General features: G+C 56.1%; 1 protein-coding gene across 4 annotated transcripts in view; it reads left to right on the top strand.

Moving 5' to 3' along the window:
* Positions 1 to 13,977, top strand: part of C4H4orf50 (chromosome 4 C4orf50 homolog) — a 43,351-nt gene that overhangs the window by 18,065 nt on the left and 11,309 nt on the right. For all 4 annotated transcript variants that reach the window (XM_071221312.1, XM_071221314.1, XM_071221311.1 and 1 more), the window contains 3 exons: positions 1,373 to 3,814; positions 10,447 to 10,614; positions 12,679 to 12,735. In XM_071221312.1, the coding sequence (XP_071077413.1) occupies positions 1,373 to 3,814; positions 10,447 to 10,614; positions 12,679 to 12,735 (2,667 nt within the window). The remainder of the gene's footprint in view (positions 1 to 1,372; positions 3,815 to 10,446; positions 10,615 to 12,678; positions 12,736 to 13,977) is intronic.

Here is a 13,977-nt window from a genome sequence, read left to right as displayed (position 1 = left end):
AGGCCCGCCAGCCCTGATGCGGCTCTGTGGCTCCCAGCAGCGGGGGTCTTCCCCGCTCCTCCATTTGCTCGCGTCCTGCCCTGAGGTGCTGTGTGTGTGCACGCACGTGTGTGTCTGTGTGCGTGCATGCACGTGTTTCTGTGTGTGTGTGTCTGCGTGCGAACATGCGAGCACACATTTGTGCGCACTTGTGCGCACACGTCCACACACATGTGTTTGTGTGGGCCTGTGGGCGTGTGTATGTGCATGTGAACGTGTGTGTGCACGTGCCTTTGCACGAACATCTGTGAGCTGCTGTGAGCATGTGTGCTTTCATCTGTGCACATGTGCGTGCATGTGTATGAGTGTGCACTGGTTTGCACATGTGTGCCCGTGCACGTGCATGTGTGCACACATGCAGCCCCTGTGTGTGTGTGTGTGTGTGTGTGTGTGCTGTCACACCCAAAGCCATCCTGTGGGGCGGGGAGATTTCATGGGAAGGCGGGACCCCGGCTGTACCCAGGTGGGAGGATGCAGTTAGCAGACAGGAGAGCAGGACAGGTGGCAACGGGGCAGGTGGGTGGGAAGACTGGCCAGGCCGTGGGGCGGGGCCCCATGAGCCCGAGGGCCGGTTCCCTCCCTCCCAGCCAGCCGAGGCCCCAGCCGGGCCTGGGTCTGTTCTGTGAGCTGGGCCAGTCCTCCTCTCTGCATAAATGTGCTGAATACAGGGAACATACAAGCACATTAAAAAATGCCCATGGAACACCTATGTGCCGGCACCCTTCTAGGCCGGGTCCTGCCCTCAGGGAGCAGTCTGCACCCCACTGCCCACTGGAGCCCTCTGTGACGCTGGGCACATGGCACACCTGTGCTGTGCTGCACGGAGGCTGGGGACCCCACGGCCTCTGAGCGTTTGATGCGGGGCCAGTATGACTGCAGGGCCAAATGCAAGCTGTCATTTCATGGTTTCCCATCAGAAGAGCCCCTGTGGCCCATGGCTGCCGCACTGGACAGTGTGGGCCGTGGGGAGTTACACCATCTGCGCGTGGGCACGTGGCCTGGGAGGTGGAGGGTGCTGTGCGGGACATAGAGTGGGGGCAGTGGATGAGGGAGGTGGAGGTGGTTGGGGAGGCTTTTCTGAGGAAGTGACGTTTGCGTGGAGACGTGAGTGCAGCGAGAGGCTGAGCCGTGTGGGGCTCTGGGCGAAGGACACCCAGGCAGAGGGAGAGCAGGTGCACAGGCCCCAGGGTGGCAGCAGGGTAGGTGCATTAGGACAGCCCACGTGGCTGGGTGAGGGAGCACCGGGACATCAGGGGATGGGGTCGGAGAGGTGGGATGGAGGTAAGTGGCAGGAGGGGCCGTTTCACACCTCGTTGTCTCTTCCCATCCCCAGCCTGCTCCGGCTGAGCCCAGCTGGCTCCCACAGACGCTTCTGCTCATCGGTGGCTGCCATCCCATGGGGCCGTGCCCAGCTGGCCCGCTGCTGCCCAAGGAGCTGGCCTGGATCCCAGAGCAGAGGCCAGCAGCCACCCTACCCTGGGAGCCCCGCCTTGTGCTGCAGACGCCCACGCTCCCTCCCTGGGAGCCCACTGGGGACGCGGCTGCCCTGCTGCTCCAGGAGGTGGCTCCGGGACAGCTCCAGGTCCAGCAGGGGCCAGACACCAGGCCCCCGTCAGCTCCCAGGGCTGCAGGGCAGCCCTGCCGGCAGCACCACCACACATGGAGCCATGACGCCACCGTCTGCGAGGAGTCCCCACCGATGTCACACCACCGATGTCCTCGCACAGGGCCCAGGGACCTCAATGCTCTTTGGAAGGAGGGAAGAGGAGCCCCAGAGTGGAGGCCTGAGGAGCAGGGAGTGAGGAAAACTTGGGACAGGAAGGACAAAGACCTTGGTGACAGCGGCCAGAGACATCAGGAAAGCCACGAGCATCTGAGTGTGGAGGGTGGCGCTGGGAGCCTGGAAGGCCCACGGAGCCCAGCCAGGGCCACAGCACCCCAGGCTGCTGCCTCCTGCCTGTGGCCCAGGTGGGAACCCCACCTGCCTCTTCTTCAGGGTGTGGGCTCCATATCCACGGAGGATCCCAAATTCCCGAGCGGGAGGCAGGAGGTGGAGGAACAAGTCTGGGGCCTCCTAGGAGGGCTTTCCCCAGTGGAGGAGGAAGGGGCGCCCCCAGCCACCTCGGTCAGAGCTCCTGCTGCCAAAGGACTGTCACCTACAGGCGCTTGGCTACTTGCAGAGGAGGTTGGAGGCATCCGGAGCATTTGGGGCCAGGAGGAAAGCCACGTGTGGGCTGGAGACACTCTGTTTCTGCTCAGGGAGAGCCCAGGGGAGGAAGGGCGAGGGGAGTTGAAGAAGGCGCTGTGTCCAGCAGGGTCCAGCCCGGGCTGCACGAAGGTCCCAGAAGAGCCCGGCTCCGAGGAATGGGAAGCCAAGGAGACGCTCTGTTTTGTGGAACAGGGAGGTTTGCCCCTGTCTCTCAGATGTGCCCTGCCACCTGAGGGGGCTGAACCCACCTGTCCCCCAAGGACTACATGCAAAGGGCACGGCAGGTCTGTGCCCACACTGGACACGTTTGCAGAAGAGATGGAGGCTTGCTTCCAGCAACTGTCCATCCTGAAGCTCGGGACGGAGGGTCGTGGGTGGGAAGCTTCCGTGTTGGTGGGAGAGGATGGGGGCCAGGAGCTGGCAAGCCAGGGTTTGGGTACTTGTCCTGTGAAGGGAGGAGTTGCCAAGGAGAGTCATGGAGGCGTTGAGCCAGGAGAGACTGAGGCCCTGGGAGCCGGCCAAGTTCTTCTAGAGCTGGGGCCTGATTCGGAGGGCCTGTGCCTGGGGCCAGAGGGGCCCCCCCAGCCGGGCCAGAACCTCTGTGAGCCATCGGCAGCCCTGGAGAGGGCCAGGAGAAGCCTCCATCAGCTCATTTCTGGACTGAAGGAGGAGAGAAGCAAAGTTGTACATGACAATGTCAAACTTTGGAGGGACCAGGAGAGATGCCACCAAAAGATACGTGCCCTCCAGAGAGAGAGGGAGAGAAACGTGGACAAGATTTCCACGCTCACACGGGAAAACGGCGTGCTGCTAGGGGACATCTGTCACTTACGGAGGGAACTGGACCAGTATTTGCAGGTCATCTCCGACCTCGAAGACTGCAACGGGAAAAGTTACAGCAAAATTTCAGAGCTCGAAGAGGAAAACGACAAGCTGAGGGGGTGCCTGGGCCAGCTTCGGAGAGCCACGTCCGAGAGCGCCAGGAAGTGCAAAGGCGTGGTGCGGGACGTCACGCAGGAGAACCGGGAGCTCAAGGCGCTGATTTCGGAGCTCGGCGTCAGTTACAAAGGGCTGATCAAGGACGTCGTGGTGGGCGTAGAAGACATGGTCCGGGCCTTAAGGGGGGAGAACACACACCTTCTGCACAGGATCCGAGTCCTGGAGAGGGGGGTCGCTGTGTGCATGGGTGCAGACGGGGGATGTTTGCGGGGAGCACAGGACAAAAGCAAGGTGGCAGCGGACAAGGTGGATGCTGTGGAAAGGGCGGTGCAGGTGACTCAGCTTTCAGAGCAACTGGTGCCCAGAGTCCACAGGCCACCCCTGGAAGAGGGACAGGGTCTGGCTGCAGGGTGGATGGGACCCGCCCTAGGCACGGAGAAGGCCAGATGCGGAGCTGAGTCTGCTGCCCTGCCGCCGGCTGGGAGAAATGCTGGTGCACCCAGTGCTCCCCAAGGAGACCTCGGTGCAGTGGGGGTACACCAGGCATGCCCGGAAAAAGAGGAAGAGAGGCCATGGTGGCCTGCGGACCAAGGGCCAGCTCGGAGGTCCCCACACAATGGCCCCCAGGTAGGTTGACTCTGCTTAGCTGCATCCTCATCTCTCTCAAACCTTCTAGGCTGCTGACCAAACCCTTCTTCATGTGACCCTCCAGCAGCCTGTGAGGAGGTACAGTCACCATCCCACTTGTCCTATGGGAAAACACAGGCACAGGGAAGCTAGGTGACATGCAGCTAGGAGGGGTGTTGCTGGGACTTGCCCCTGGGCAGTCTGGTGCCAGAGTCCCCATTCTTGCCTGTGACCTGAGATGCAAGCCTGCCCCGCCCCTTAGGCTGTGCAGACCGGTGGCTGGTGGAATGTGGAGGGCACATTCACACGGTAGGATCAGGGCTCGTGTGTTCAAATCCAGGTTTTTTCCCCCGGCAGCCCAAGTCGTAATTCTGCATGCTGGGGCTTGACCGGTGCCCAGGAGAGAGCCGTGGACATTAGAACTTGATCGATCAGGGCTCGAACCCAGCCCTGCACTTACTATACCCGTGACTCTGAGAGAGGATACGGACTTGTGGGCCGTCTTCCTCACCTGCGGGCAGTGCTGGACTTTCAGGGCCCCTGGGATGGAAAACTCACGGAGGTCACGCTTGCCAGTGGGACAGTTAGTGCTGGGCCTTTGCATTCGTTCCCATCAGTTTTCCGTATCTGTCTCTCTCTCTCTCTCAACCCCTTTCCCTGTCTCATCCCTCCCTCCCTCCTTCCTCCTCCTCTCTCAGCAATTTTATCAGTCATTTCTTTCAGTTGGTGGGGTTTTTTCCATTGTATATCTGTTTTATTTCATTGGTTTCTTCTATGTTCATTATTTTCTTTCTTCCACTTTCTTTGGGTTTCACTGGCTGTACTTTGCTTTGCTTCTTGTGTTAAAAGCACAGATCACTGATTTTTGAAGTCTTCTTCAGGAGCCTGTGCCTTTCCCTCTGCCTGCCGTCTCCACCCATTTTGGTGTGTTGCACCTAACTCTTACGTCTGCTTGTGTAAAGTAGTTTCTCATTTCCACTGTGATTTTTCCCCTGTCCCACGGGTTATTTAGAAGCATGTTGCTGAATTTCCAAGCACCTTTTTTAGTTATAATTTGTTATTGATTTCTAGTGTTATTTCACTGTTGCCAGGAAGCATACACTGATATGATCTTGATCTTTTAAAATTTGTTGAGATTTGTTTTATTGACCAGCTTGTGGTCTGTTGCGTAAACATCCTGTGTGCCCGTAAGGAATGACTCTCCCGGCAGATGAGTGTGAGCGAGGCGGGGCTGGTGCGTCGTGCCGATCGCACCTCCAGCATCTTCACTGATGTGGTGTCCACTGGTTTTGCCACTCACCCCGACGCCCGCTGAAATCTCCAACTCTGTGCGTTTGTGTGTTTCTTCTCCCAGTCCTGTTAGCTTCGATTCATATACTTCGAAATTATTTATGAGATACACACAGATTTAGGATTATCATGTAGTTCTGCTGAGTTGACTCTTCTATCGTGATGACATATCTTTCACCATCTCTCACACTTCTTGCCCTAAAGTCTGCTTTGTCTGATATTAAAGCAGGCACCTAGCTTTCTTTTCATTATTTCGTCATGCCATTTTATACTGATTGTAATTCTATGCATAATAATATCTATTTCTTGGTATTTTCATGGTATATAGTGGAAAATCGTGGTACACGTGGTTTATACCATTCACCTTTCGCTTGCAACGGCTCCGTGTCTTTTTAGTTAAAGGGTGTTGCTTAGAAATAAGTACGTGAGATATGGTTGGGTTTGTGCCTACCTTCTGACCACTTGTTCCGTTTGTCTTATGGCTTCTGTTTTCTCTTATCTCTTCTTTTCTGCCTTTGCTTTTGTTATAAATAAGATAGTTTCTACCGTTCCTTTTATTTTATTGGCTTCTCTTAGTATATTGTGTAGTATTGCTATTTAGGTGGTTATCCTAAAAATTCCAAAGTGTGTCTATTAATAATTAAAATCTACCTTAAATTAGTACTTTTACCACATTACAAGTAACGCAAAAATCCTTTAACAATTTAACCCCCACTCTTTCTTCTCTTCATTATTTCCTGTGTCGTGTATTTTTCTTCTGCGTACAACCGGCCGTGCGGGGCGCCGGTAGGGTTGCTGTTCTGCACAGTCCGCAGTCTCTGCGTGTGCCCGCCCCCGCGCGCCCCTGCGCTGTCCCTCCGTCCGTCCTGTCCCTGCCCCTGTGGTGAGGGGGTGCTGCTGAGAAATTCTCTCATCTTTCTTCTCAGGAGACCAGTTTTCACTCCTGAAAGGTTTTTTTCCCTTTAGATTTAGAAGTTCAGGGAGACAGATTTCTCCCCCTTTGGCATTTCACAGTGCTCACCCCGTCGAGTCCCGGCAGAGCTGGCTGCACTTGTCTCTGTGCTCTGCTGGTTTGCTGGTCCTCCTGAGAAATGCGCTGTTTTGTCTCCGGCTGCTGGTGAGCTCTCTTTTCATCCTTGGGCTTTGGCCCTGGGGCTATGGTGGGCTCCGTGTGGTTTTTCTTGTGGGCTTTTCTCCCTGAGCTCCTTTAAATTGTAGATTCGTGGCTTTTATCGGATTTGGAAAATTCTTGGCTACTATTTAAGTATTTTGTTTTGTTCTATTTTTCTTGCTTCTAAAAACCCAGACATTCCCCCCACTGTACCACACATGGATTGTAACTGTTCCCTCCCTCCCTCTGCATTGGTTTGAATTTTCTATCGACCTGTCTCTCAGTTCGCTAGTTCTGTGTTTTATGCATCCTGTCTTCCAATAAACCCATCCAATAAGGTCTTGATTTCAGTCACTGCGTTTTGCAGTGGTAAAATATCTATTTTATCCTTTTAAAGAGATTCTGAACCTGGGTTGAAATACTTCGTCTTCTCATCTATTCAGTTTATGTTTCCTGTGTTTTAAAAAATGCACGTAACCAGAGTTACTTTGAAGGGCTCGTCTGCTGAGCCCAGTATTGGGATCACCTGTAGGTCTGTTTCTACTGACCATTTTATTTCTTGGTTAAGTCCCATTTTCCTGCTTCTTAACATGTCTAGTAATTTTTTAAAATTTTATGCTGGACATTTGGAAGGACGTCTCAGAGACTCCTGATTATCGTCTTCCTGCTCTGGCGGGTGTGGGGTGGGCACCAGACGTTATTCCTGTGCAGGCGTGTCTCGGTTGTGCCCTTTGTTCCCCAAGCTTGAGTTCCCTCCTAAAGTGTGGTCCTTGCCCCAGGGGCGTGGACTTTCAGCGGTATCAGCTCCCAGAACATCCCTGAGGACTCTCCGCGTTGGCTCGGCCATCTTCACAGCAATGTATGACCCCGGAAACCCCTTTAGGAATTGACCCCCCAACTGCTGTTTTCCAGGAGGCCTCAGAGTCCTGCCACCCAGCATGGGGTTTGGCCGAGGACCCAAGCGGCGTTTCAGGACGGTGTCCGGGTTTCTTCTCCCTGTCGATTCACCCCCCAGACTGCGGCTCTCATGGTACCCCTGAGCTCCAGTCTGCTTCGTCCCCCGAGCAGGGCTGCCAGGTGGAGCTTGGGCCAAGCCACAGTTTGGGAAATGCCCCGAGGGAAATGCAGGGAGAGTGCAGGGTCATCTTGTGCGTGCTTTTCCTCAGGGATTGCAGCCCTATGTTGTTTGACATTCAGTGCCTGCAAAGGGTTGCGTTTTTTAAAAATCGTCGCCCGAGAATATGTTTTATTGATTTTTTTTGAGAGAGGAACGGGTCGGGGGAGAGAGAAACATTAATGTGAGAAACATCGATCAGTTGCTTCCCGTACACATCCCGACTAGGAATCGAACCTGCAACGTTTTGGTGTTTGGGACGATGCTCCAACCAACTGAGCCACCTGGCCAGGGCTGAAGAATTGCTTTTATGTATTTCCCCCAGATTTTATAGCTGTACAACCTGAGCTCAGTAGACCTGGTGGGACCTGGGACTTGGAGGAAGTGACTGCTGAGCTGAGGGTTTCAAGGTTGGAAAAGAGCAACAGACGGGGAGCGTTCCAGGCAGAGGGAGGAGCACGTGGCCAGGCCCTGAGGTGGGCATGGGCCTGGGTATTAGCGGCACAGAAGGTGGCTGGGTGGCTGGGTCGTGGTGGGAGTGTGAGATGAGGCTGGAAATGTCGTCGGGACACGGATGAGCTCAGGGGCCTGGGTATGGTCATCGCTGAGCATCCCGGGACGCTGCTGGGCGGCCTTGCATTGGAGAACAACATGGTTCAGCTTCTGTTGTGAAAACATCTCCGTCTGTTGAGAGGAAAGGGGGCAGGCGGAGGCAGGGAGAACAGCCCAGGGTGTCTTGCAGTTTGTCACCCAGAGGTGACACGGAGTGGTGGGACGTGGAACTAAAGGGGGAGAGGGTCCCAGACCAGAACTGGAATTGGACTCCATGGGAGGTGTTGACCGACAGGAGGCGGGAGGCAGAGGAGGCTTCCGCTTTCCCTCACCCTAAGTCCCGAACTGACCTTGACTTTATCGGGCTTCAAGCTCTTCTGTGTCCTCCTGTGGCACCTGGCACGAAACCCAGATTCCTTCTGGTGAGTCATGGCCTGGATCCTTGGGAACTTCAGCTGTTGCTGTTTGCACCCCCCCCCCCCCGGCCTGTGTCCCCACCTTCCACACGCCTACGTCCTTGACCCACCCTCCCTCCACGCAGTTCACCCTCTGGGTCTCATTTTGGGGCATCTCCTCCCAGTGCCCCAGGACGGCTCGGGGCAAAGGTGGCTCGGTGAGTCTCCTCCCGGCTCCACGTTGTGACGCTGTCTCAGTAGCTGCCACCGGCCCCGTGGGAGCATTTATGCCTCAGAAACTGCCAACTGCTACTAATTCCTGGCTCTCCCTCAACTCAGAGAGTGGTGGATACACATTTGCCACCACCTCCCGGGGGCCCAGGGAGCCTTGGCTTAGTGCCTCTCTAGACCCCTGCAGCCTCCAGTCTTCCCGACCACGAGTGCTGACAGGACTGCTTCTGCCTCAGTCTCGGCCCCTCCACCCCCCAACAGAACTCCCCAGGGGCCACACATATGGCCGGGGTGCGTGTGCTGATGTCTGTTAGGGAGCCGGTGAGTCACGGGGCTGTTCCCAGTGGCTACTGTGTGGTCCCACATGGCAGGTGGGGCTGGCCCCCTGCCACACTTCCATTCTCCTTACAATGTGCCATGGGCACCCTCAGGACAGCTGGGACAGAGACCTGTCCTTGTCCCTGCAGAGGACGGAGGCAGCAAAGAAAGGCACCAAACTTCCCAGAAAGGCCACATTGTTTTGCGAGCCTTGGAGCTGGGCCTGATGGGAGCTGGGCTTGATGGGAACGCCCATTCAGAGTGCCCATCTACCCTCAACAGGGCGCAGCCTGTGACTCTGGGCCCACGCTCCGTGGGCTTCTATTAATTAAAAAAATCACATGCTCTGTCGCAGTCCTTGCTAACAGGGAGGGTGCCCATCAGCTGCCCAGTCACCTGGCCTTGGCCTCCCACCCTCTCCTTGGCCTTCTCTCACCTCTCCACACGGAGGGCCTTGGGCCCCCTCCTGCCTGCTCACACCCAGGTTAGGAAGGCGTGGGAGGGATGGCAACTGTGGGCCTGAGATTCCAGGGGGCTGCCAGGAGGGAGAGGTAGACCTCCGTGACAAGGTGGAGGGCGTCCAGAAGGCTCCGAACTCCTGGGCCCCTGCTGTGGAACTTCGGCTGTCAGCAGCAACCCCTTGTTAAGCTCGTCTCGGCAGCTTGGATCAAGAGCTCCGGGGTGCTCAGGCCCCTGACCCCGTAGTCCCCCTGAGGATCTCAGGGGAAAAGCAGAGGGGTGCCAGGCATTCCCGTGCCGGGGACTTTAGCTCGGCCCCAGGTCAGCAGCACAGTGTTAGGGCAATCGGAGCGTGCACCGTGCTGCGGAGCCCCGTGTGCGCACTCGCGGCAGGTGTGCGGCCCTGCTGCGTGGCAGGGGAAATGCTCCCGGCGTGGGCTGAAGGGGAAAGACACAAAGACACGGGTGGTATCTTAAATGATCTGTAGAACAATAGATACATGGACACATGTGCATCTGTATATATATATTATTTAAAAATAAAAACGTAGACCCCAGAACCCCCGGGGGCAGCGGCCTCCCGGTCATTTGGCCCCCTCCTCGGCATTGCCGCCCTCCCCGGAGGTCCGGCTGGTGCCCCCATGAGACCACTCACAGTGGACCCGTGGGTGTGAGAGGCAGCCTCACACTGATTGAAGGAAACTGTTTGAAATGCAGTATCTTCTGTTTTGTATAAACACACCGGAAGCTTCAGCACAGTCTGCGTCTCAGAACTGAACTGGGACATTGAATTTCGCCCATCATGAAATGCCCCGCTACTTTGTGTGTGTATGAAAATGCACGTGGACAAACTTTGTGTGAAAATAGCAGTTTAGAATGTTATTCTGCAGTTCCCTAGGCCACCCCCTTCACACCCCCGCTCAAGAAACCCACCCATCCCTGGGAGCACCTGTGGAAATGCATGGAGGGAAAAGTGGAAGAAGATGTGTGGGTAATAACGATTATTATACGGGCTCCCAGGATGCGGAGCGATTTCTGTTACTTTATTTTCTCGAGAAGTTTTTCACTGAGAAAAATGTAAGCAGACAAAAAGAATTAATTTGCTAAAGTGAATTGCTCGGCAGGTGATGAGAGGATCTCACTCAAGTCTGATTTGCTCCAGGTCCCAGAGGCCGCAACCTTGGAGGAGGACCCCGGACTGCGCGTCCGGCAGCTCTGCCACCAGGTGCTGACCCTGCAGTGCCAGCTCCGGGACCAGGGGTCCGCAGGCAGGGAGCTGCGGGCGGCTCGTGATGAGGCCCTCCGCGTCCGGGACCAGCTCCAGGCCAAGGTAGGCTGGGCAGGGCTCCCATTTCTGTAAAGGGACGGTCCCCGCCGTCCAGGGAGTCTGGACAACAGAGAAAAAACTGGGCGAGAGCTTGCTGGGCACTTCCTGCAGCTGGATGGTGCTGATGAGGTTTCCAAAGTGCGCAGCCGCGTAGAGGAGACAAATCCAGCTCTCCTGTGAAACCTAAAAAGAATAATACGCGCACGTTTTTTTTTTTTAAAGCAAGTCCAACAGTTTTTCCAATGTTCCGTAACCGGAAGCCCCTTCTCTCTAGGAGTGAGATGGCGGTGGTTTTGAAAGGGTAGAAAGGGACCCTTGTGGCTTTGGAACTGTGCAGTGTCTCATCTGTGGTGGTAGGGACGTGAACCCACACAGGCGGCAAAATTCCATAGGACCCGGCATGCAGACACACACACACACACACACACAGACCCCACAGACCCCCACATGCAAGTACCCGTTAAACTGGAGAGGCCTGAACAAAATCGGTGGGCTGTATCCACACTGATGCAATCGACATGATACGGTTCTCGCATGCGGCAGTTTTCCAGAATGTTCCCGATGGGGAGCCAGCACAGCGTTCCAGGGGCCTTCTATACGGTTTCCGACAGCTGCGTGTGCGTCTGTAACTCGGCATCAACGGCGTGCTTACTGGCAGGCAGTGCGTGGATCTTCTTTGGAGAAATGTCTGTCCAGACCCGTGGTGCTTGCGTCACTGCTTCTGCGGTGGTTGGGCTGTAAGGGTTTGCTACGGGTTCTCGATGCAGGTCCCTGGCTACGTGTCTGGTTCAAAAACATTGTCCCTCGTCCTGCTGACCTTTCACTTTCTCCTCATTCACCTTTTAACCGGAGACGGCCTGGCACACAGCTCACGGCCGCAGGTCCCTGCTGTGCCCTAACCTGAAGCAGAGAGAACATTCGATCCAAGCCGGCAAATGTCGCTGCGCGCCTCTCGAGTGCCAGACGGCCTGCTGGACTGGCGCGGTGCCCTGAATGGGTTCAGAGGCCAGTGCCGAAACAGACACACAGGCATGGTCCCTGCAGCCGTGTTTGTAGAGCAAAGAAGTGGAAACAACGTGCATTTTCATGAATAAGAATTAGTTAAATAAATTATGTTTCAGCCTCATGATGAAACAATATGCAAGATTTTAAAAGGATGTGGGCAATTTGCGCTGATAAATAACACCACGGTGTTAAACCAGGTCACAAAGCCAGGCTTCGAAACATTCTGCACGGTGTATTCCCTTACATGTACACATACGCACGTGTGCATTCTGATCCTGGGTGTGTGGCTCAGGGGTCAGAAGAGCCTGGAAGGAGGAGGACTCTTGTTCGTGCGGCATTCTTGCACCGGCCGCAGAGGGGACAGGGGAACGAGAGAGGGGAGCCCGTAGAACACCCACATGGTTACCTCCTATGACGCTGTGGGTCGGGCACTCAGGCAGGACTTGGCTGGGCCGGTCTGCCCCACCAGACATTAGCGGGGACCGGCTGGCAGTACTCAGCTGGGCTCTGGGCATCACTCCCGTGCCCGGCGCCGCTGCCCCAGATGGTAGTCGGGGTTTACAGCTCTCATGTGGACTGTGTGCCAGGCCTTGGTCTAAACCTTTTCCTGGAATCGTTCATGACATCCTCGCTACATGCATCACCATTGGACGGGCACTAACGTCACCCACCCATCACAGATGAGAAGACGGAGGCAGAGGAGAGTGACTTGTACACGGTCACAGTTGTAGTCAGTGGCTGGGCCGGGATAAGGACCCGGGGTATCTGGCCTGGGAACCCATAGGTGTAACACGGTGCCAGGGGACTCTGGCACCTCTGTGTGGGGACATGGGAAGGCGTCCTTCCTGCAGGAGAGGAAGGGCCCATGCTCGGTGGCCCAGAGCGCCCTTCCTCCCCAGTCCTGCCGAGCAGGCGATGTGACGGGAAAGGCCCCTGTTCCCCACCGAGACCTCCTGCAGGAAAAGAGGGGATAGGACCCAATGCCCGTGCACCCCGCTCAGCTGGGGAAGCACCTTGCTGTGAGAACAACGGCTCAGCCTTGTCCAAAACCTTTCCTTCCAGGTGGAAGAACTTCAGAAAAAGCAACACGAAGCAAATCTGGCAGTGACCCCTTTGAAGGTAATACATTTATGAAATCAATGTAAAATGTCTCTTTTGAAAAAAGTTTAGTATTTTGCCCATTGTAGATGTGACCCATCTCTGTTCTATGAAAGTGCTGGAAAGAAGCGTGAGACAAAATTCACCCCAAACCCCACAGGAGCCTCGTGTTTGCACCCCGTGTACTGCGCACGTGGCTGAGGCCCGACCCCACCCATGTGACTGGGCCCCGCTCTTCCCACCTGAGAACGCCCCCCAGGAGGGCTGTCCTGCCCTCACTGACCTTGAAGCTGCTGCTCCCGCTGCAGGGTGAACCAGGAAATACCACGGTTCCCACACTGCCACCCCCTCGGTGTGTTCAAGTCTGTGTGTCCGTCCCTCCTTCCTGCTTTCCTCCCGCTCTTTCTCTTGCTTTATTGTATATAAACACCGTGATGCTCACTCTTTATTAGAAAGGTTTCCCCACGAATCTACACATTTCTGTACAAAATTCCCAGAAATGGCATTACTGGCCCCGGGACTTCCTTCATCAGCTCTTCGCTGGTCAGACGTGTGGTTTGATTGCGATGACCTGCTCCGTTTCAAAACCGGCGCCGGGATTCGGGCGGTGCGCCCGGCCGGCCTGCCCCTTCTTTCTGTTCCCCGGGCAGGTGAGGAAAGAGGGTTGCTGGCCTGGGCTCGGCCTCTGGACCCCACTCACCCATGAGTCCTGCCCACCCAGGGCTGCGGTCTCCTGAGCCAGTCAGTCGGAAACGTGAGCCACGTGAGCCCTTCACGTGTTCCTGCCCAGAACGCACTGTGCGCCTGAGCCTCAGGCTTGCGTCTGTGGAATGGGGATGACGGTCCTTCCCACCGGGCTGCTCTCCCAGCTTGTGCTGACGCTCCCCGGTGTTGTCCCTGGGAAAGTGCAGGGGAAACAGCAAAACTCTCCAAACCGTGAGGCTCCGCGCTGCCCTCTCTGGGTTTCAGCGCTTGCTGGGTTCCGGGTGCTTAGATGAGGACCGTGCCCACTCGTGTGCTGTGCTCTGCTCACACGAGACAGAAAAGACACCTGGGCACCGGCACTGCCGCACCCACGAGGCCCGGCCTGCCCGACACAGAAGAGGGCAGACTGGATGGGAGGAGCCACAGCGGCCTGGGGTCCAAACCCCGCTTCTCCTTGGGCTGCCGTTTCATCTTTCCCGGCGTCAGCTTTCCCATGGGCAGATGCGAACTGTGGCACTAGCCTGGCATGGAGGTTTTGTGAGCGTTCGAGATGATGAC

This window comes from Desmodus rotundus, chromosome 4 (assembly GCF_022682495.2).
Source record: "Desmodus rotundus isolate HL8 chromosome 4, HLdesRot8A.1, whole genome shotgun sequence".
NCBI lineage: Eukaryota > Metazoa > Chordata > Mammalia > Chiroptera > Phyllostomidae > Desmodus > Desmodus rotundus.
The sequence above is the reverse complement of the archived record's forward strand: the minus strand, read 5'-3'. Positions and strand labels throughout refer to the sequence as shown.